Below are 21,939 nucleotides of genomic sequence, written 5' to 3'. Positions count from 1 at the left end.
AAAGCCCGCACACAGCAACGAATACCCAACACAGCCAAAAAATAAAAATAAAATAAATTTAAAAAAATTTATTGGAGCTCTTTCCACATCATTGAAGCAACCCCCTTACTGTCCTCTGCCTGCAGCAATTACAGTTCATCTTTCAAGTTTTACTTTGGAGTCTGGGCTACTGCAGTCCTCAAACCAGATTTGCTAGTGCTGTCTTCACTACTGAAGATTTCTTCATTCTTTACCTTTCTCTTTTTCACCGGAACTTGTGTGCTTCATTCTTATGTACCTACCTTTGCACCTAATCATCCTTAATGCCTCAGGTACTATTCTCTTTTTCTATTTCAATGCAAGAAGTATTTCTTGACCTACTATGTACTAACACTATGCTAAATGCTATAGGCGGTTCAGAAGTAATGCCGAAAACCATTTCTTGCTCCTAGAACTTCAGATTCCAGATAGAGAAATAACACATGTTCAGGTTAAAGATTTAAGAAGCAGCCCACTTATGTATCTGATGAGGGTACAAGATGAATAGTGCACACTAGCTGGGGAAGTAGAGTTGAGTGGTTCATTTAGAGTAGAATGGTTGCCTAAGGCTCCATTGAAATGGAAATCTTGGAGAAATTGGGAAGATTTGGATAGATGGAGAGAACTCCTATCTGGAGATCAAAGGCTTAGAGGTAGGGGCAGGGTGTTTTGGAGTGGAGGATACCGAAGAGACTGGCTTGATTCTGTCTTGGAACCAAAATATCGGCGTTTTAGTTCCATCTCTGCCACCCTGTGATCTTTCATCGTTTTGCTTGAGTTGCCTTCTTTAGCGAAATGCTCCATTTAAAGGGTTTTGTGAAAATCAAATGAGATAATACTTATGAAAAGGCTTTGAAGATCAGAAGCACTATATGATCAAACGTTAGTGGTTCTTTGTTGAGAAGTAATGAGAGTCAGGATTACCACAGCGGTGGGGACAATTTATAAGGGACCATGAGTGCCCAGCATAGGAGGGTGGGTTGAAAAACTGTTAAATACTTTGAATCGAGAGTGATACGACAAAAATGGCGTTATTGGAAGATATGTCTGGTACTGGAATGCAGCACAAATTAGAGGGAGTTGGATTGGAGGCAAGAACTTGGATGCTGTTTTTTTCCCCTAAAATCTGCAATTCTAGATAAGATAAATTATGTTAAATATTATTTTGGGGTGAGAAAATTACATAAAATATACCCTCATTTTATATATACCCATATAGTTGTGTTCTTTTGTTAGTAGCTAATTCATTTATTTTGTAAACATGAAACTGTTACGTTTTATATTATCTTTGAAAAGGTTAACAGTTATTTAATTTGCCACTCATTCTTCATACAAACATTTTGGAATTACCTTTAGTTACCCTAACCCATTAAGAGCTAAAGGAGGAATACTTCTAATACTCCAAGCCAGAGCAAGATGACAGCTAAGTATCAGAATTAATTGGGAAGTGTTTTAAAAACGTATGTCCCAGGTCCTACTTTCCATTTATGCAATCAGAATTTTAATAAGCATCCCAGGTAAAATAATTATTTTAGTCATTTAAGTGATTTTGACACTAAGTTATTCTAATGTATGTAAAATATACTTTTCATAATCGCTATTAGGTAGACCTGTATGTACTTTCAGTATTTTTCATGTTTTCTAATTTTAAATTGTTGACTAAGGAGGTGATTTGATATGAACTAGATTTATCATAGTAGTCCAAACTGATTTTGTCAAGAATATAATGTAAATGGTTGAGAATGCATATGTAATCAATTTTCAGCTAACATCCATAGGAAATCCTGGTGTGGAAAAATGCAGGACCGTGTGTCACTTTTTATATTTGGCTTTGAATTATTTTGTGAATTTTCTAACTCCCTCTAGGAGATTGTTTTCAGAATTATTTTTAATTTTCTTTGAGAAATATCAATCAAATTGCATTCCCTGCAGGAGCTAAGAAAGATGGCTTTGAAGGATGAGAAATTATCTTGTTTCAAAGTGCCACCACCATTCCACATTTATCTAGTGAGACGTTGAATTCCTAGTAATATAAGGGGCTGAGACTTTTCAAGATCTGTGTAAGAAGGTGTAGGTTCTCTCCTGACCTTTACATTTATTGAAAACCTTTTAACCTTACTAAGAATCAGTTTCCTAGGCTATGAAAAACAGAGGTAATACTCTACTTCAGGGTTCTCACTGAAAACTGGATGATACATGTGAATGGTTTTTGTAACTTAATAGACACACAAGATTATGTGGTTTAGCTATGTAACTGTCTCCGAGAGAACTGTAAAACATACTTTTTTTTTGTCAAGCTAACTTTATCTTGTTTTCTAGATTGTTATTTTGTGTCAGTAAGTAATCCATAAAGTGCCAACATGGGAAAGAAACGGACAAAGGGAAAAACTGTTCCAATTGATGATTCTTCTGAATCTTTAGGTATATTTCACCAACTAAATCTTTAAAGTACTGTTTGTATCCCTAAATGGACATCTATTTTAATATGTAAAAATGGGATCAAAGTGTACATTATTCTGTAATTTGCATTTTAACTTAATCTTTGTATAGACATGTCATTTAATAGTCTGCACAACATTTTTAATGGCGTGATGTTTATTCCATTGATGTAAAAGACCATGGTTGCACATTTCATAATTTATTTAGGTAATCCCCTACTGTTACAAATGTAGATAAATCTTTAACTTTTCAGTGTTATGAATAGAGTCATAGTAAGCATTTTTATAGCTAAAACTGTGCACATCTGGTTACCTTCTTGGTACAGATCCTAGAATTAGAATTGCTGAATAAAATGGTATAAATATGTTCAAGGCTCTTTTGGATCTATTGCCAAATTGCCCTTCAGAAATGTTTTACTAATTTACAGGCCCCCTTGCAGCGTAACAAAGTGCCCATTTCTCTGAACCTTTATTGACACAGGTTAGTATCATTTGTAAAAATCTTTCCTGATTTGCTAGTTGAAAAAGAGTATTTTCTTTTTTCAGTCTGTGTTTTTTTGACAACTTACTGGGATTTAGTAGTTTTTCACATGATCTCACTTGCATTTATATTCTCTTGGTGCACACTCAGTGGACATAAAGCTAATTGTGTCACTTGATGAGTTTCTAAACCTCCAGGGGCCCTGAAAGAACTGAAGCCCTTTAGAGTGGCTTGCGAAGCCTGTTAGTGATCTAGCCCCAGCGGGGGTTTTCAGTTTCAGGTCCAGCTGCTCGTTTTTAAACGTGTGTGACTGCCATTCTCAGGAGACAGCATGTACTTTTACATTTTACACCACCATCCCTTTGTTCATGAGATGTGGCCTTTTCAGATTGTTCTTTACTCCATGAGGTCATAGTTTAAACTATGAGCGTGAAATAAGAAAGACTTGAATCCAAATTCTGGCATAGCTGCTCAGTAGTTATGTGACCTTGGGCACTAACTTTGAGGTTTCTCATGTGTCATTGGGCATAGTAGAGTCTTCCTTCTGGGGTGGTTGTGTGGATTAAATGAGATAATGTAGCACAGTGTCACACTCATAGTTAAGTGCTTAATTAATATGAGTTTTTGTACTGTAAATATCTTCCAAAATTGTACAGACGTTACCTCCCCTGTGAAACTTTCGTTGACTTCAACCTTCTCGTGCTGCTATAACATGTTTCAGAGATTCTTGTACATTTATTTATTTATTTGCTTCTCCTGCTAGAATGTGTGCTGCTTAAAGAAAGAGCTGTGAGTTGGTCACTTTTTAGGTTCCCTGGCATCTATCACAGTGCCGGGTGTGCAGTAGTTGTATTGTTGACTGAATGAGGGACCTTCTCTACAAACCTTTTAAAATAAAGAGAATAATAGATGTGATAAATAAATTGAAGTGATTTGGGGTGGTGGTAGTTATACCTAGGACTTCAAAATTTGTATAAAATCTCTTTCTTGCATAATCATCTTACAATCAAATATCAAACAAAAATTTAACTTTTCAGGTTGTCTAAAAATTTGTTTATAAATTCATTTTTGAAGTTCAAATCAAGTGTAAGTTTTGAGATTAACTGAAGAAAGTCGTATTTTACCTCACGTACTCCTTTATTATTTGTTTTAATAGAACCTATGTGCAGACACATTAGAAAAGGATTGGAACAAGGTAATTTGAAAAAGGCTTTAGTGAATGTGGAATGGAACATTTGCCAAGATTGTAAGACAGACAATAAAGTAAAAGATAAATCTGAAGAAGAAACAGAAGAAAATCCTTCAGTTTGGCTGTGTCTTAAATGTGGCCATCAGGTATGCTTAGATTTTGATTGATATGGGATTTTATTATTTAAGTATGAACTTATAAATTTATATAAGTATGAACTTATTTTAGAAGATATTGCCTAAAAGTACAGTATGGGTGACCGGAATGTTAGCTGGCATAGGTCATGTTCCCTGGGGAACAGATTCTGAGAGTGAGATTTGTGTGTAGGTGGTTTATTGGGGGGTGTTCTCAGGTACCACCCAAGGAAAACAGTGAGGGAAGCAAGTTTAGGCAGAGGGAGAGCAAAGAGGCAGTGCTACGGGGCCTCAGCTGATCCCACAGTGAACTCTGGCCTTCAGAGAGGTCCTGAGTTGAGGCAAGAGGCCAGGCCTTTGTACTTGTGCAAAGACCAGCCATTGGATATGGGCTGACTCTGGGGAAGGGGACTAACCTTGGGCAAGGCAGCTTCCTTCCACTGAGGATAATTCTTGGGGACAGACTGAGCTGTGAGCTGTCACCAGGCCACATTTCTGGCTGCTGGGGGAATGAATACCTTGGGGTTGGGTGGTATGTGGGTTGCAGAACAGCTCACAGGTATTACCTTGGTACTAGAGGTCAGGAGAACCTCTTAGTCAACCTTAGTGGTGGTAAGTTTATATGTTAGGAAACTGGACTACAGGGCAGTGGTAACATTTTATAAAACTATAGTATAATATCACAACCAAGATACTAACATTGATACAATCCATCAGTCTTAATCAGGTCTCCCCAGTTTTACTTCATTTGTGTGTGGGTATACGTGTGTTGTGCATGTGAGTATGTGTGTATTAAGTTCTGTACAGTTTGTCACCTATGTAGTTTTGTGTATCCACCACCACAGTCAAGGTATTGAATAGTTCCAACATTACATGGACCTCTTGTGTTGCCTTTTTAAAGTCATACTTCTCTACTGCCATCCCTCCCCCCAGCCCCTCGCAGCCACTAGTCTGTTCTCTCTTTCTAAAATTTTGTCATTTTAAAAATGTTATATAAATGGAATCATGTAATATACAACATTTTGGGATTGGCTTTTTTCATTTAGCCTAATCACCTGAGGGTTTACCCAAGTCGTGTGTATCAGTAGTTCTTTTTTATTGCTGAGTGGTATTACATGGTATGGGCGTACCACACTTTAACTGTTCACCTGTTGAAGGATATCGGGGCTTATCTCACTTTTTTGGTGATTATGAATAAAGCTGCTGTGAACATTTGTGTACCCGTTTTTGCGTGAACTTAAGATTGCATTTCTCTGGGGACAATGTCCAAGAGTGCAATTGCTGGGTAATATGATAATTAAATGTTTAGTTTTTTGGGTTTTTTTGGCTGCCCCACATGGCATGTGATCCTAGTTCCCGGACCAGGGACTGAACCTGTGCCCCCCGCAGTGGAAGTGCAGAGTCCCAACCACTGGACCACCAGGGAAATCCCCTTAAATGCTTAGTTTTTAAGAAACTCCCAAACTTTTCCAGAACGGTTGTACCATTTTATATCCCTACCAGTAGCATGTGTGATCCACTTTCTCCACATCCTTGCCAGCATTTAGTATTGTCACAGTTTTTTATTTTAAACATTCTGATAGGTGATACCTTATTGTGGTCAGACAGTTAAAAAAATTTTATATGCTAGTAAAGAACATATTTATTGTTTATTTATATTTGAAAAGTTTTCATTTAACCTGTTAGATACATGTGATGAGGATGAATATATTTTACTACTTCAAATTTTCCACAATACATTTCCTGCTATAAATTTTATCTATTTTGCTATCTTTTTAATTCCTAAGGGTAAGACAATGTCAGTATTAACTGTTAACTTTTATCCTAGTAGAGTTATCTTTTGCAGTGTTAACAAGGGATTCTCAACTGTTGTCTTACGATAACTCATGTCATGTTTAAGTTTCAAATAATCTCAAATGGTGTTATAATTTTCAAAATTAATATCAAATGTTAATTAGTTTATTTTAGATTTAAATGTTGAGCGGGATAAATTAAATCAGTAGGTTTGATATCACAGTTAAAGGATTAGAAGCCATTGATAAATATTTCCCCTCTGAAGTATATTTTTATTAGCTACAATAGAAACAGGACCACTTATTGTAGTGCTATCCAAAGAGTTGGAAGCCTGGTTCAGATAGATACACAGTGAAGATGTATTTCTTAGCTGTGATTTAATCACCTGGAGACACACAATATGGTCGTGTTCTTTTATGAATATGCCTATGCAGATGTAGGTGAAATCTCCCATTTACTTGTTCAATTAATGCTTATTGACCTTCACTTTGCTAGGTTTTTGGTAATAGGTTAATTCTGTTTTTCATGCCTTCAGGATTTACACTCCAGGGGAGGAAGGATATCAACATTAACAACTTTAATATCAGGTAGAAAATAAGGAATGCCACCAGGAATTTATACCATGTTTTGTAGGAGTTTGTTTAGAGGAAGAATATAGTGTTTTCTCATCTTGAAGGATAAGCACAGGCTTCTGAGAGGAAGTGGCCTTTGAGCAAGATCCTGAAGACTGGGTGGGATTTGATCAGTGGCAGTAACGGTGAAGAATTTCAAGGCAAATGGAATAATGTGAACAAAATTGTATTGTGGAAGGGCTGTGGTTTTAGCTGGTAGATGATATTCAAATAGGAGATTATGGGAGATAATCCTGAAAAGGTGGATTGGGATCGGAGGGTATCAGGTTTGGTGAGTAGGAGTTTAAGAGCAGTTCATCCCTTTTGAATTGAGTATATGAACAGAGCTTTGTTTTAGGAATATTAAACTGAAAAAATATGTATATGAAGAAAGGTTGAAGTTAGGAAAATACTTAGGAAGATGTTAAGGAGTCTGAACTAGAACTAGTGAATGACTACATTAGCATGGTTTAGTTGGGACTGGAAAGGACAAGTTGGAGTGCAAGAGTCCTAATGCTTGGGTTTATACACACCTTCTTCCTGAAATGTCCTCAGCTGCCTATTCATATTTAAGTTTTAACAAAATCTGGACTCTCTAGAGTCTAAAGCTTTATTTTCAAAATTATAAGAATGGCAGAATTTCTTGACCCACTTGCTTATTCATTGTAGATTATGAATGCTCTCCTGGTGAATTTTTGTGGCTTTGAGGTTTATGATTGTGATTCTCTAGGGCTGCGGCAGAAATTCTCAGGAGCAGCATGCCTTGAAGCACTATATGACGCCGAGATCTGAACCTCATTGTCTGGTTCTTAGTTTGGACAACTGGAGTGTATGGTGAGTTTCAACTCCTGTGCCCATTTGCTGGAAATCATTTGAAATGTTGGAGAACGGAGGTGTTTGAAATGTTTAAAGAGCAAGAAAGTTAAAATTTTTGTAGTATTTGTTTAAATACCATCACTTTCAGAAGGCTAGAGAATGTGATGTTATGAGAAGCTTTTGCTTAGTATTGTACAAACACAAAAATTACAGCATGGAGAAGACATAGGAATTTTCACACTTGTTTTTCTTTCTTGTGATATTACAAAGTGAATGGTAGATTGTTTTTAGTTTAAAAATTGGGACACTCAGAGAGAGTGGCATGGACATATATACACTACCAAACGTAAAATAGATAGCTAGTGGGAAGCAACCGCATAGCACAGGGAGATCAGCTCTGTGCTTTGTGACCCCCTAGAGGTGTGGGATAGGGAGGGCGGGAGGGAGGGAGATGCAAGAGGGAAGAGATATGGGAACATACATGTATGTATAACTGATTCACTTTGTTATAAAGCAGAAACTAACACACCATTGTAAAGCAATTATACTCCAATAAAGAGGTAAAAAAAAAAAAAGAAATACTTAGAAAAAAGCATCAAAAAAAAAATTGGGACACTAAGAACAAATTCCAGATAAACTGAGAATATAGTAAATTTTGGCAATGAATTTGCTTGAAAATGTCAGGCTGGCATTTCTTTTAACCTCATTAGAATAAAATTTTACATCTTTAAAAACCATTTACACAGCAGTGTTCACTGAACATTTGTCAGTTGTAAAATTTGTTAATTTTGATGATGTAGGTCTGTAATTTGAAATATTAGAAAAAACTTTCACTTTAATGTTATAAATAGCCATTTCAGTCAAATGTTTGGAGTATTTTCACAGTATTTATATGTAGCTATAATTCAGGCTAACCTTATTTAACAGTAAACCAGAGTTAATATGTATAGTCTCCTTCAACACATAGAATTTTCATTTTCAGTTTCTTTAGTAGAATAATTTGAGGGTTACACACTTTGGGTTCCATGAATTAAAATTAGTGCCCTTTTGTGGTTGTCAGTTTGTTACTTTTCTTCTCTGGGATCTTTTGGGACACAGGTGTTACCTATGTGATGATGAGGTCCAGTATTGTAATTCAAACCGATTGGGTCAGGTGGTTGATTATGTTAGAAAACAAGCCGGTATTACAGCTCCAAAATCAGGTAAAATCATTTGTTTCTTAACATATACTGTAATGTTGATTTATATAATCTGCTGATATTTAGTTTAACATACCGTAGCATTACATATAGCTGAATAACATTATGATTGATTTCAAACTATTTTTGGTTAAGAATGTAAAACAGTGAGAATATAGATAATTATAAGGAGTTAGAATTAGAAGGGAATCTGAGAAATAATATAGTCAAATGTGATGCAGAGTCTGGACTAAGTAATGGGCAGTAACACCCTATTCCCATACCCTGGCACAGGGGCTTAAGGGAGACCTGCCTTATAATGAATTTATTTTGTTACATTTGTTTGGATGATGTGAAAGTAAAGTGCCTGTAACTCCTTCAAAAGGCCAGATACTTCTCAGGTTTTTTTCATACATAATTAAATTAATTGGGTTGGCTTTCATCATTTACTTTAAAAGCTTGTTTAGATTTTTACAGTCACAGTGGTATCTTTTGCCAAGCCAGAATTGTTTGTTCCTAACTTCAGGATTGGTTTTTGACCCTCAGACTTCATTTAAAAATTTATTTCATGTCCACATTCTTTATTTGATTGCTTTATACTCTGATTTCACAGGGTAAGATATGCTCATTTGTAGAAAACATTTGTGCATTAAAAAGGGATTTATATTGAAGCATATACTGTTTGGTTTCATTTGTCAAAGTAATGCTTACATCGGTTCTGAATATTTTTTGTTTATTGGTTTTTCTCTCTTGATGGTAATTTACTTATATTTGTAAGAAAACATTTAAAATCAAACAGGTGGCAAATCACGTTATTAGGTAAAATTCACAAATTCTGGTCCCCAGTATAACTTTGCATTTGGTATGGCTGTTATACGTTTTGCTAATAAGTCTTTTCTTCTTCTTTTTTTTTTTTTTAAAGCAGCAAAAGATAGTGGTAATATTGAACTTGAAAATAAAAAACTAGAAAAGGAGAGTAAAAATGAGCAAGAGAGAGAAAAAAAGGAAAACGTGGCTAAAGAAAATCCTTCCATGAATTCTACTTCCCAAATAACTGTGAAAGGACTCAGTAATTTGGGAAATACATGTTTCTTCAATGCAGTTATGCAGGTGCCAATATTAATTTTTCCCCCTTTAAGGAAATCTAGTGTTTTCCTCGTAGGGTGTTTTTGCATATTTGCTACTTGTAGTCTTGAGCTTTTCCCTTGTAAGTAGTTTATTTCTGTGTTTTCAAAAAAGAACTCAAGGGAATGTTTACTTTGCATGACAGTAAAACACTGTGCTAAGCACTGGGGTGCAATAGGGCTCAAAACAAACATGGCCCTTGCCCTCAAAGAACTTTCACTTGGGTGGGGGAAACAGGAGAACCAAGTACAGAAACAAACACCTAGTTACACGTAGTGGTAAGTAGTGGTGGTGGTAGGGTAGCTACTTCATATTGGGTGGTTGGGAGAATGACCTTCTGAGGTGATGAATCAGCTCAGAACTGAAGTATTTATGAACCAATTAGAGTGGGGGGAAGAGCATGATACTACTTTTTGTTTGACAGTCCCAGTAAAAGTTGCAGTGTTGATAGTGATTTTCTGTTTTGGTAGAATAGGCACTTAAAAAACATTTGAATGAATTGGTTTGCCTTTAAATAATTTTCCCTTTCTTTTCCATCCTACATTCCAGAATTTGTCACAAACACCCGTGCTTAGAGAACTACTAAAAGAAGTAAAAATGTCTGGAACAATTGTAAAAATTGAACCACCTGATTTGGCATTAACAGTACGTACTTTAAAATTTTCTTTTATTCAGTACTTTTCCTCTCTGAATAGCAGCATTTTAAATTATTTTTAAGAATTGATGCTCATTTTCACCTCTTTTGTTTATTTTGATTTAAGCTACCAAGTTAAGGATTTTCAGGCTAATGGAAATTTATAAGGGGCCTTTGCATTTATTTGCTCTGTGTATGCCACGTACTGCTGTGCTGAGTGTTTGGCTTTCTTCTTGGGAATGCTGTTGATGTTTGTGAAGCCCTAGGCATGCATTCTTATTTTTAACATCTTTTCAGGTGACTTAAATGCTATAGAGCCAAATGAATTTTACCTTATCCATTTTTATTATTTACATTTTGCTTTGGCTCTTTCCGTTCCTAGGTAGTAAGTTCCTGATAATCTAAAACAGTAGAACTGAATTCTTTATCAACGTCTGTGACCAGAAGCCTTCTCCATCTTTTGATGTACATTTTGAGAATTTAATTGGGACAGCTCTGTCAGGAACCTAGGAATATAGGTTGACTAGTTACATTTTGATAAAATAAATGATTCCAAAATTTGACTGAAGAAAGTAATTTTTATTCCCATATTCAGGAACCCTTAGAAATAAACCTTGAGCCTCCAGGCCCTCTTACTTTAGCCATGAGCCAGTTTCTTAATGAGATGCAAGAGACCAAAAAGGGAATCGTGACACCTAGAGAACTCTTTTCTCAGGTCTGTAAAAAGTGAGTATCTGTTTTGATTGTGCTTTCAGTGCATCAGTAGGATGCTGGGAAATAATATGAAAAAATTATTAGCTTTAGAGTTAATTCGGTAGATATATGAAAGCATGGTTTATTTCATTTGGATTAAAAAATATGTACTTTGTATGAAAATTAAATCTACTAAGGATGTTGTTGGGCTAAACAAATTTTTGAGAAACTAGAACACGCCAAGATTTGGGATATGATCCTGAGATTTTATAAAAAATAGTTTCATTTTAGTAGACTCACCATTGGTTTTCTTTTTTCTTTCTTTTTCTTTTTCTCTTTTCTGTAGAGCAGTGCGATTTAAAGGCTATCAGCAGCAAGACAGCCAGGAGCTGCTTCGCTATTTATTGGATGGAATGAGAGCAGAAGAACATCAAGTTAGCATATTTTGACGAGTGTATTTTATAATCTGATCTTCATTAACTTCTTTGTCATTTGATGTCTTAAGAGTTATTAGAGCAGTCGAGGCCATTATATTAAAAAATTTTTTTTCTTCACCAGCCTTTTCTAATATACTTTAATTATTAGAATGAATGAAGGGAATTAGAAATGAGTCTCCTTTTCATAATGCTCTACTTTGCTTGATGTTTACAGCGTTATTGTTCTTTAAGGGTTCTATTGTACTAGCCTATACCAGGAGAGCTATAAGGTACTGGAAAATGTGTCTCCCCCAAACGACTCCCAGTTGCAGCGCACCCTTAACTCTTAATTCTGAGTGTGATTTAACACTGCTTTTTGAATCTAGGAAGTATTTTTATTTTGTAAGAGTCAGGGAACATTTGTTGTATTTTAAATTTTTTGTTAATTACCAGGATGTAAAGTAATTTCGGGGAATGTGGATATAATTAGTAATAACACAGTGATAACAACTAATATTTATGTTGTTCTTATTTTTTGTCAAGCACTGTTCTCAGTATTTTGTAAGCATTACCTTACTCAGTCCTCACAACCATGCCGTGCGTCATTTTCTCACTTCATAGATTATGAAACTAGGGTATAGAGAAGTTCAGTGCCTGGTTCAAGGTCATCCAGTAGTGATGAAGCTGGGCTTTGAGCACTGGAGTTTTTCCCTGTAGCTCTCATTATCCACTCTGCTTCTAGGACATGGTATTTCAGTGGTCTTTTCAAAGGAGGTGGGCATGTTCTGAAAAGCTTTGGTTTGAGTAGGTTAAAATCTTGAAATGATAAGATGGTGCCTTTGCTCAGGGGTTAGTGATTGTTTTTTTAAGTATAATTCTTTTTAGCTCCTGGAATTAATTTTGAAAATGTGATTTTAGAAATATTAATTTTTATTCAGTAAGTTTGGGGAGCTAATTAATTCTTGATCATTTTCTTGACTTGATTACATACTTTTTAAGGAAAATAACTATAAAATTTAATGGTATATATGTATCTATTTTATTACTTTTAGAGAGTGAGTAAAGGAATTCTTAAAGCATTTGGTAATTCTACTGAAAAACTGGATGAAGAACTAAAAAATAAAGTTAAAGGTAATGTCTGAATTTTTGAACTAAAGCACTATAGTTGAATTCCTCTGTACTTTAGGACAAGATTGCTAGCACATGTATTTCAAATCCACAGTTATTAATAATTTATATTATTTATATTATTATCCACAGTTATTATAATTTCTTTTTATCTTCGTTGATTTAAAACAATTATTCAATACTCCAAAGGTAAAATTTTATTTTTCAAAAAGTTAGACTTTATTTATTTATTTATTTGGCCACGCCACACGGCTTGTGGGATCTTAGTCGGAAGGGCTAGTTCTCCGACTAGGGACTGAACCCGGGCCCCGGCAGTGAAAGCGCCTCGTCCTAACCACTGGACCACCAGGGAATTCCCTCAAAAGCTTAGACTTTAATTAGCAGTGATTGTCTTTGAGAGTTGTCAGCTGGTTTATTAATCATGGAGACAACTTTATTCTTATTATGTGACATTTAAAGATTTAGAAAAGGTCTGTCCAGTAGAACTTTCTGTGATGACGGAGCGCTTCCGTCTGCTGTCCGATACAATAGCCACATGTGGCTACTGAACCCTTGAAATGTGACTGGTGCAACTAAGGAGCTAAATTTTATTTTCATTTAATTTTAACTAATTTAAATTTAAGTGGCCCCAGTGACTAGCAACTACTGTATTGTAAAGCACAGTTCAGAATCAACACATAGCAACTGTTTACCTCCTTGGTGCCCTTGGTGCTGGCCTGGCCAGCAACAGAGAGACAAAATCAAGCCTGTTCGCACTGTCTGTCATAAAATGTGTTTCTGTATAAATGACACCTGTCATTTGAATAAGGCCTACACATTTCATGTAATTAGAAAGTTGGACTAGTAGGTAGTAAAATTATGTCACCTTATGCTAAACTTAGCAAGGTTATTTCTGGGAACATAGAAAAATAAAAGGAGGATTTTGTCTGAAATACTCTCCTGAGGGCTTTTTGTTTTTGTTTTAAGTGGAGTTCACAAAGCAAGTGACTCCCAAACTTGCTGCCAGTGTTAGAATGTTAGAGCTAGAAGCGAGCTAAAATAGCATTCTGTCTATAGCTCGATCTGCTTGTTTTACTAGGTAAGATACTGATATACAGAAAGTCTCACTGAGTCGCAAAATTTATTTTCCACTGACTAGATCTTGGATAAGAACTTTTTTTTTCTTTTTCACAAGATGTGGTTATGTTCAAATGTGTTATGCTTAGAAGTGGAGTATACGCTGCTGACTGTAGCATAAAAATAAAATTGTGGTAATTATGAATAGAGAAAAACAAGTCAATAGGATAGGAAATTAAAATTAAATTTTAGGGTTAGATAGGTAAGTAAGTAGTTTCGATTTATTTCATTAATTATATAAGGATAATTGATAGACTTTTTCCCCTTATAGATTATGAAAAGAAAAAATCAGTACCAAGTTTTGTGGACCGAGTATTTGGTGGTGAACTAACTAGTACAATCATGTGTGATGAGTGCAGAACTGTAAGTAGATGTAGTGCAGACTGGATTTATGCGTTAATATTAATAGTGTACAGTTTATCAATTGTTTCTTTCAAAAACAGAAATGTCTAGTTAGTTTCATAAGATACTCTTTTTGAACTGTCCAAGTATGCATAGTTTTTTGCTGGAACTATGAGCACTCCTTATATCAGGAAGAAGTTATTTAATATTTTAATTGATTTCCCCTAACCCAGAGTCCTCAACACTGTGTCATTTTTCATTTCATTTTCCTAAGCCTTTATTTTAAAATTTAGCACTCCCACCCCCATGATTTTACTATATAATGTTTAAAGTGAATCTTTTCCTCCTTTTTACGTTTTCTTTTTTGGTTGGTTAAGGTCTCCTTGGTTCATGAATCGTTCCTTGATTTGTCTCTACCGGTTTTAGATGATCAGGTAAGACTATTGCGTTTATTTTATTTAAGTAGATTTTTTTCTTTCCTGTGCTAGATTTATGGGTGAGGGCTTGCTACCTTTTCCAAGCTGTACATTACTAGGCCAAGCATGGAGAAATATTTCTTAGTGTGTATGAGACAGAAGAATTTTAAAGATTTGAAAAGAGAATGGGATAAATATATATATATTTTTAAAGAGTGTGTCTAGAATTATTTATAGATAATTAGCTTGATTAGTTTACATATCGGGAAATATTTACTTCATATAAATTACTATTTATTTTCATTATTTAAGATTAACCACAAATCCCTTACAGACTTAAGTTTATAAATGTTAAGAGAGTATCTCAGTTTTAAGCCATATTAATTTAGTTCCTATCAAGTAGTCATAGGAAAAAGAGAACATATTATGAGTATTGGATAAATCATTATTCAACTTAATATGAATTGGGGGTCCCTTTAAATCACTGTTACTTAGTGATTAAAGTCTTACTAAACTTACTCTGTTTTTTCTTTCTTTAAAACTGTCATTTGCATGCAAAGAAAGAAAAGAATAAAAAGGAATACCTGTAGTGGGACATGTAAATCACTTACCAACAGAAAGTGCATTTAGAAATAGACGTAATTACAGCTTGATACAGCATGTGTCTAATACAACTCATTAAATTCCTTTCTATTACACTCATATGTTAAGTTCCCTTTTTTACTGTTCTATTTGTTTGTTTGCTTGTTTTCTCAGTATGTGAAGATTGCTTTCTGGTGTTTGAGATGAATGAATTTTGTCCTAGACATGTTTCCAAACATTGTGAAAAATAAATCTGGTGTAAAATAGGAGTAGAAAACTATTTAGGTAACATGAAGTCTCTTCACCAACAATAGTAAAGTTTTATTTTTGGCCCATATTCTCTCCATATTTTAAGAGTGGTAAGAAAAGTATAAATGATAAAAATCTGAAAAAGACCATGGATGATGAAGATAAAGAAAGTGAGGAAGAAAAAGATAATGACAGTTATATAAAGGAGAGAAATGATATTCCTTCAGGAACAAGTAAGCACTTACAGAAAAAAGCAAAGAAGCAAGCCAAAAAGCAAGCCAAGGTGGGTAATTAGGAGGAAAACCATACTTTTCTCATTTTAATTTTTTGAACTATTGAGTTTAAAGTCTGAGTGACATTGGTAGACATGTCTGTTATTTTATATACAGCACTTTCATTGGGCAATTACAGAATTAGCTCATTTAGTATTCTCTGCAGTGAAGTTTCTCTGAGTATATGTGAAGAAAATGTGCTTTTTAAAAAAAAATTCTGCATTACTTGTGACAACTTTAAAAAAACTTTAGTTCATTTTCAGTAATTTTTTGAGTTGCTAATACATTGACATTCAAAAAATTTTAAATATATAAATGTGTACGATAAAAGTCTCCCTCCTTGTATGACCTAGATACTACTTTCATTAGTTTCTTATGTATCCTCTAGGTTTTTTTGGAAAATATGATCAAGTACAATACAAATATGTAGTCTTGTTTTTCACTCCTTTTAAAAATTATGCACAGTGTTCTGGACCTTGCTTTTTGTCTGTTTCTACTTAGATTGTTGGAGATCTTTACATTTCAGGACACAAAGATTCCTTTTTTAACAGCTGTATGGTATTCTATTTTAGTAGTAAACATACTACTAAATATAGTATAATAGATGTACTATCGTTGATCTAACCATTTCTCTTTTGATTTAGGTGTACGAACACCTATAGTCTTTTGCTATGATGGCCAGTGCTGCTGTGAATCACCCTATACATATGTCATCGATAGGGCACATTTTGAGAAGAGGGATTGTATTTGTGGTTTGATAAATTAATTGCCCTCCACAAAAGTTGTACCAATTTATATTCCCACCAGCAACACATGAGACGTGCTTTTTCTCCTTATCCTTGACAGCAGAGTATTATCAAACTTTTAGATTTCTGCCAGTCTGATAGATGGAAAATAGTATCTCAGTGCAGTTTTATTTTCCATTTATTTTAATGTAAGTGAAGTTAAGTATGTTTTTATGTTTAAGGGCTGTTTGTATTTCCTTTCCTTTGAAGCATTTGCTTATATCCTTTCCCCATTTTTCTTTCATGTGTACTATTTTTAACTGAAGCATATCAGAAAATTTTTGTGTCCAGAGCCCTGTGTGCTGCCCTTCAGCTTTCTGGTATTACGAATTAGCCTCACAGGGACTATCCTTTTAGTGACAACTCAAAATGCTAACCCCTTGAGTCTTTAGGAATTACAGTAACAGAAATCTGCATAAAATGCAACCCCCCCGCCCCGCACTTGGACATGGGCAGCAAATGGCAAAGAAGGTGATTTAAGTGGGTAGAGTATTTTATTGTCGTCTGTATATGTGGCTTGCTTGCTTCTCTAGTTTTGGGCCATTTGTTTCCTGGAATGTTTTCCTCCATCCCTCTGCCCATCCTTGAATTTTTGGTTTGTTTTTATACATCCTTGAGTTTTCAGTTTATTTTTATCTTTTAAGTGAAACCTTGATCTGGTAATTATAACTCACATTGGATATATCCCTTCCTGGTGAGTGTGTAGACACTTGCCCCCTGCTTTAATACATGGCTACTTGGGTTCAACAGCCTTACTGCTCTGTCTGGATCAGAGACCATGTCTTGCACATTTTTATTTGGCCCTGTGTGACAATTTTTTGATGATTGGTGATGTTTTATCCCTGCTTTCAATCAAAGAACTTTTCTTTTAAATTTATTTATTTAATTTATTTATTTTTGGCTACGTTGGGTCTTCCTTGCTGTACGTGGGCTTTCTCTAGTTGCAGCGAGCGGGGGCTAGGCTAATCTTTGTTGTGGTGCACGGGCTTTTCATTGTGGTGACTTCTCTTGTTGCAGAGCGCAGGCTCTAGGCGTGTAGGCTTCAGTAGTTGTGGCATGTGGACTCAGTAATTGTGGCTCGCAGGCTCTAGAGCACAGGCTCCGTAGTTGTGGCGCATGGGCTTAGTTGCTCCGCGGCATGTGGGATCTTCCCGGACCAAGGCTCGAACCTGTGTCCCCTGCATTGGCAGGTGGATTCTTAACCGCCGCGCCACCAGGGAAGCCTCAGAGAACTTTCCTCTATAATTTATTTGATCCCTGATAGTAAAGGAACTTTTAGGGTCGGAATTCTGGGAGTGAACTCTTCCTTATTAACTTATTTATTTTTGATTGATAAACAGGAAAACCTGATGTGATACGTGTACGCTTTTTCTCTTCCTCTCTCTCGTTGTTGTTTCTTTTTAATGCTTTGTACTTTTTACACAGAACCAACGAAGGCAACAAAAAATTCAAGGAAAAGTTCTTCATTTAAATGATGTCTGTGCCATTGACCATCCTGAAGATAATGAATGTGAAGTTGAAATGTCACTTCAGCGAGAAGTGGATATTAAATCCAACCATATTTCACAAGAGGAAGTTATACATAAAGAATATTGTGTTAATCAGAAAGATTTGAATGGCCATGAAAAAATGATAGAAAGTATAACTGACAATCAAAAATCCACAGAGGAAGTAGATATGAAAAATGTCAACATGGATAATGATCTGAACGTTTTGGCCTCTCCTGCTGAATGTACTAGGGACTTAAATGGTGCCTACATGAAGGAAGGGAGCAGTGGAGAAGTGGACATTTACAGTGGATTTAAGAACCTTAACTTGAATGCTGCTCTTCAACCTGACGAAATAAATTTAGAGATTCTGAATGACGCTCATACTCCCGGGACGAAGGTATATGAGGTTGTAAATGAAGATCCAGAAACTGCTTTCTGTACTCTTGCAAACAGGGAAGCTTTCAGTACTGATGAATGTTCAATCCAACATTGTTTGTATCAGTTCACCCGAAATGAGAAACTTCGAGATGCTAATAAACTGCTTTGTGAAGTGTGCACACGGAGACAGTATAGTGGACCAAAAGCAAATATAAAAGGTATTCAGATTCTTTCACAGAAAGTAAAATTAATGTTTAGGGGTACATTTTGCACTGTATCAGTAGAGTACTACTGTTTTAATTGTATCAGGGTTTGCATGGTGTCAATAAGTTCCCTTTTCCCAAAATCCTGTGTAAATATTTTAATAGAAGGACGGATAAGCAGAACTTTGTTGATGTGGCTAGTACTCTGTGGCATCCCAGCAGCAGTTAAAGTGGGGCAGTTTGCGCTCTGATACCACTCCCTGTAGGGAAATCATCCCACTGAGATGTTATCACAGCAGGCTGCTTAACAGATAGGGGCTCTTTCTTTGTATCCTCAGTTTCCTGTCATTTGTGATGACCCTCATCTCCCTTGCACCCAGAAAACCACACTTTAATTCTTCAGCGGGCTGAAGTGATGTGCCCAGTGCAAGGTACTGGGAGGACAGTGCTTTCTTACCATCTTCTTCAAATACAGAACAGAAAGATATTGATAATTCCCCTCCTACCCCTGCCCCCACCTTGTGTTTTATTTGATCTTGGGTAAGTGGGATAGGGAGGCATCATAGATTCCTAAGGATTCTTACTAGAATTGTTGAAACATTTAAAAAGTCTAGCTTTTTATTTATTTACTTGTTGATACAAAAAGTAAATTGTGTTGATTTTATAGCATTTCTGGCTGCTTGAGAGCCGGTGTAAGTGAACTATGGTCTGCAGGCTAAATTTGGCCTGCTTCTTGTTTTTGTGTGATCTCTGAGCTAAAAATATTTTTTACAGATGAACATTTGAAAATGATTTTATAGTAGAAAACATGAACTTTGAACCCTAATTGTTACCTCTCCAAAAATGATTGCATTCTTCTTTTCAGTAGACTGCAATCATACTCAATTATTTTATTATAGTTTGAATTCTATAAAATTTGTGGAAATTTTCTCTTGTGTATTATTACCTACAAAATATCCTTGATTTTGCCTCTTGGTCCAAAAAGCCTAAAATATTTATTATTTGGTTCTTTCCCGAAAGCTTACTGATCCTTGCTTTAGATGTTGGAAATGGTTTTATAGCAGATGTGAATGCTATATGGAGGTCTGAAATGGTCCTCACACTGCTAAAGTTACTTTCCTTCTGTAGGTGAAAAGCAGCATGTTTACACCAATGCCAAGAAGCAGATGCTCATTTCCCTTGCTCCTCCTGTTCTCACTCTTCACTTAAAGAGATTTCAGCAGGTACCCCTTGTTTGTTACCTAAAATTTGTTCTAAATATGTGACACCTGCTTTATTTGTTATTGTCCCAACATATTACTGTGTTTTTTTTGGCTTTCTGTTATTTCTTAATTCTAACTTCAAAGAAGTAGGAAAGTAAAATAATACATATGTTTATGTTACCACACAAAAGGGGTTTGATGAAGATGCATGTCAAGGTGGAAGAGAAATTTAGGCACAATCACACCTCAGTTTTACTAGAACTCATGTTGCTCTTTTTAGATATATTAGCATTTTACTCTAATCGTATTTTCAGGTTTAAAGAAAAAAGACCAGTTTACTAGTTATTTCTCACACTTGGGAAATTTAGTGATCTGTGTGGTATCTTATTTTTACTGACCCTTGATAAAAAGGCATTGATTGGTACCTTGGCTTTTCATCATTTTGGTGACTCCATCTTTTCTGGAAGACTTTTTCCTATGAGCAGTACAAGTTGTAAATTCAGTTCGAGTCCCAAAGTACCTTCATAGTGTTTTCTGTTCTGTGATTGGTATGAGTTTGACTAATTGGGCGGGTCTCTCTGAACAGTTCACCAAGCTTGGTTAGAAGGTGAGGCTGAAAGTGTGTGCTTCACAGAACAGTATTCTGCTGTTGCTGAGTTTTTTTTTTTTTTATGTTTATTTTTTACTTAATTTGTTTTATTTTTGGCTGCGTCGGGTCTTAGTTATGGCACATGGGCCCTGTAGTTGTGGCACACAGGCTCAGTAGTTGTGGCGTGCGGACTTAGTTGCCCCATGGCTTATGGGATCTTAGTTCCCTGACCAGGAATGGAACCTGCGTACCCTGCATTAGAAGGCAGATTCTTAACCACTGGACCACCAGGGAAGTCCCTGCTATTGCTGAGTTTTAAGCACTCGAAACCTCTTGTCTAATCTGGCTTTTCCAGATGTCTAAAGCAGAAACATTGAGAGTTTTCTTATAGGAGCAGCTATCTCAGTGTGTTGGACTGTGTGTGTGTGTGTGTGTGTGTGTTGCTCTTAGCAAAAACAAATCAACTGGAAATCAATTAGTAGTCAGGGAGATAGTCTTCTAAGCAGATTGAACAAGGCTAGATGTTAGTGTTCTTCTGGGCATTGGGGTGGGACTACAGTTTACTTAACATGTACAGCTTTTCCAGGAAGAGAACTTAATCTATTATCCTTCTTTTATAGGCTGGTTTTAACCTACGCAAAGTTAACAGACACATAAAATTTCCAGAAATCTTAGATTTGGCTCCTTTTTGTACCCTTAAATGTAAGGTAGGTGGAACTTGCCTTTTTGGGAAAATCCTTTAAAGGGAAATCATAGCTTATTACCAAATACTCCAACAGCAACTCACATATCTATGAAGTTGATAGGAACTACTGAGTAGACTGGGTCTTTGATCTTTGTACCTTTATAATGTCAAGATCTGTGATGAATCATGTTGAACATTAGGTTGTTATTGCAGTTCAACATTTTTTTGAACCCCCATTATTGTGGCAGACGTCTTGGGAGCTGAGGGCATATAACTAAAGATGAGCAGATATATTAATGGATAATCTCAGTTTAATATGGTTGAGTGCTAAGATTGGTATACACAGAGCAGGGGTGATATGCACTTAACCCAGCATGTTGGTGGTTCAGGGAAGGCTATGGAGGTAGAACATGCCTCAACTGCGACTTCAAGGAGTAAGACTTAGTATGATGAATCAAGAGGAAACAAGTTTTCCAGGCAGAGGCAAGAGCAGGAGCAAAGGCAGAGCAGTGTAAAGTGGCATGGTGGGTGCCGGGGACTGTCTGTATAAGCAGGTCTAGAGCTCACAGTACAAGGTCTTGGGAACGTTAGGAGATGAAGCCAGAGAAGTGAGAGAGGAATGCGGCTTTGGAAGATGATTGTGATGAGAAACTTGGGCTTTATTAGGTATGCGGTGGGGAGCCACTGAAGAACTTAAAGCAACAGGGTGACACAGCCAGGTCTGTATATTACATAGGTTACTTGCTGAAGCAATGGAGGCTGGATTTTAGGAGGACAAGACTAGAGGCAGAGAAGTTAGGAGGCTGTTGAGTTAATTCAGTCAGTAGATGATGACAGCTTAAACTAGGGCTGGAGATGGGGAGATTGAAGGAATATTTCAGGAGGTAAAATTAACAAGACTTTTTTTTTTTTTTTAAACATTGCTTCCATTCCTAAATGTATCCACTTTAAGTATTTATTATTATTATTATTTTT

At 35.9% G+C, this 21,939-nt stretch overlaps 1 protein-coding gene across 12 annotated transcripts in view; it reads left to right on the top strand.

The window, feature by feature from the left end:
• Positions 1 to 21,939, top strand: part of USP16 (ubiquitin specific peptidase 16) — a 30,158-nt gene that overhangs the window by 4,335 nt on the left and 3,884 nt on the right. For 2 of the 12 annotated variants that reach the window (XM_082391912.1, XM_082391911.1), the window contains exons 2-16: positions 2,338 to 2,439; positions 4,094 to 4,272; positions 7,396 to 7,499; positions 8,580 to 8,683; positions 9,585 to 9,769; positions 10,334 to 10,429; positions 11,014 to 11,144; positions 11,458 to 11,545; positions 12,580 to 12,658; positions 14,043 to 14,134; positions 14,491 to 14,547; positions 15,467 to 15,643; positions 17,843 to 18,503; positions 19,617 to 19,711; positions 20,900 to 20,986. In XM_082391912.1, the coding sequence (XP_082248038.1) occupies positions 2,379 to 2,439; positions 4,094 to 4,272; positions 7,396 to 7,499; positions 8,580 to 8,683; positions 9,585 to 9,769; positions 10,334 to 10,429; positions 11,014 to 11,144; positions 11,458 to 11,545; positions 12,580 to 12,658; positions 14,043 to 14,134; positions 14,491 to 14,547; positions 15,467 to 15,643; positions 17,843 to 18,503; positions 19,617 to 19,711; positions 20,900 to 20,986 (2,196 nt within the window). In that variant the 5' untranslated portion in view covers positions 2,338 to 2,378. Of the gene's footprint in view, positions 1 to 125; positions 312 to 2,337; positions 2,440 to 2,884; positions 2,938 to 4,093; positions 4,273 to 6,589; positions 6,642 to 7,393; positions 7,500 to 8,541; positions 8,684 to 9,581; positions 9,770 to 10,333; positions 10,430 to 11,013; positions 11,145 to 11,457; positions 11,546 to 12,579; positions 12,659 to 14,042; positions 14,135 to 14,490; positions 14,548 to 15,466; positions 15,644 to 17,842; positions 18,504 to 19,616; positions 19,712 to 20,899; positions 20,987 to 21,939 lie in introns of those variants that run through there. The other 10 variants (XM_082391910.1, XM_082391905.1, XM_082391915.1 and 7 more) reach the window with 8 other exon arrangements.

Source organism: Balaenoptera borealis, assembly GCF_965194805.1.
Source record: "Balaenoptera borealis genome assembly, chromosome: 5".
Taxonomy (NCBI): Eukaryota; Metazoa; Chordata; class Mammalia; order Artiodactyla; family Balaenopteridae; genus Balaenoptera; species Balaenoptera borealis.
This window is presented reverse-complemented; position numbering and strand designations above follow the sequence as displayed.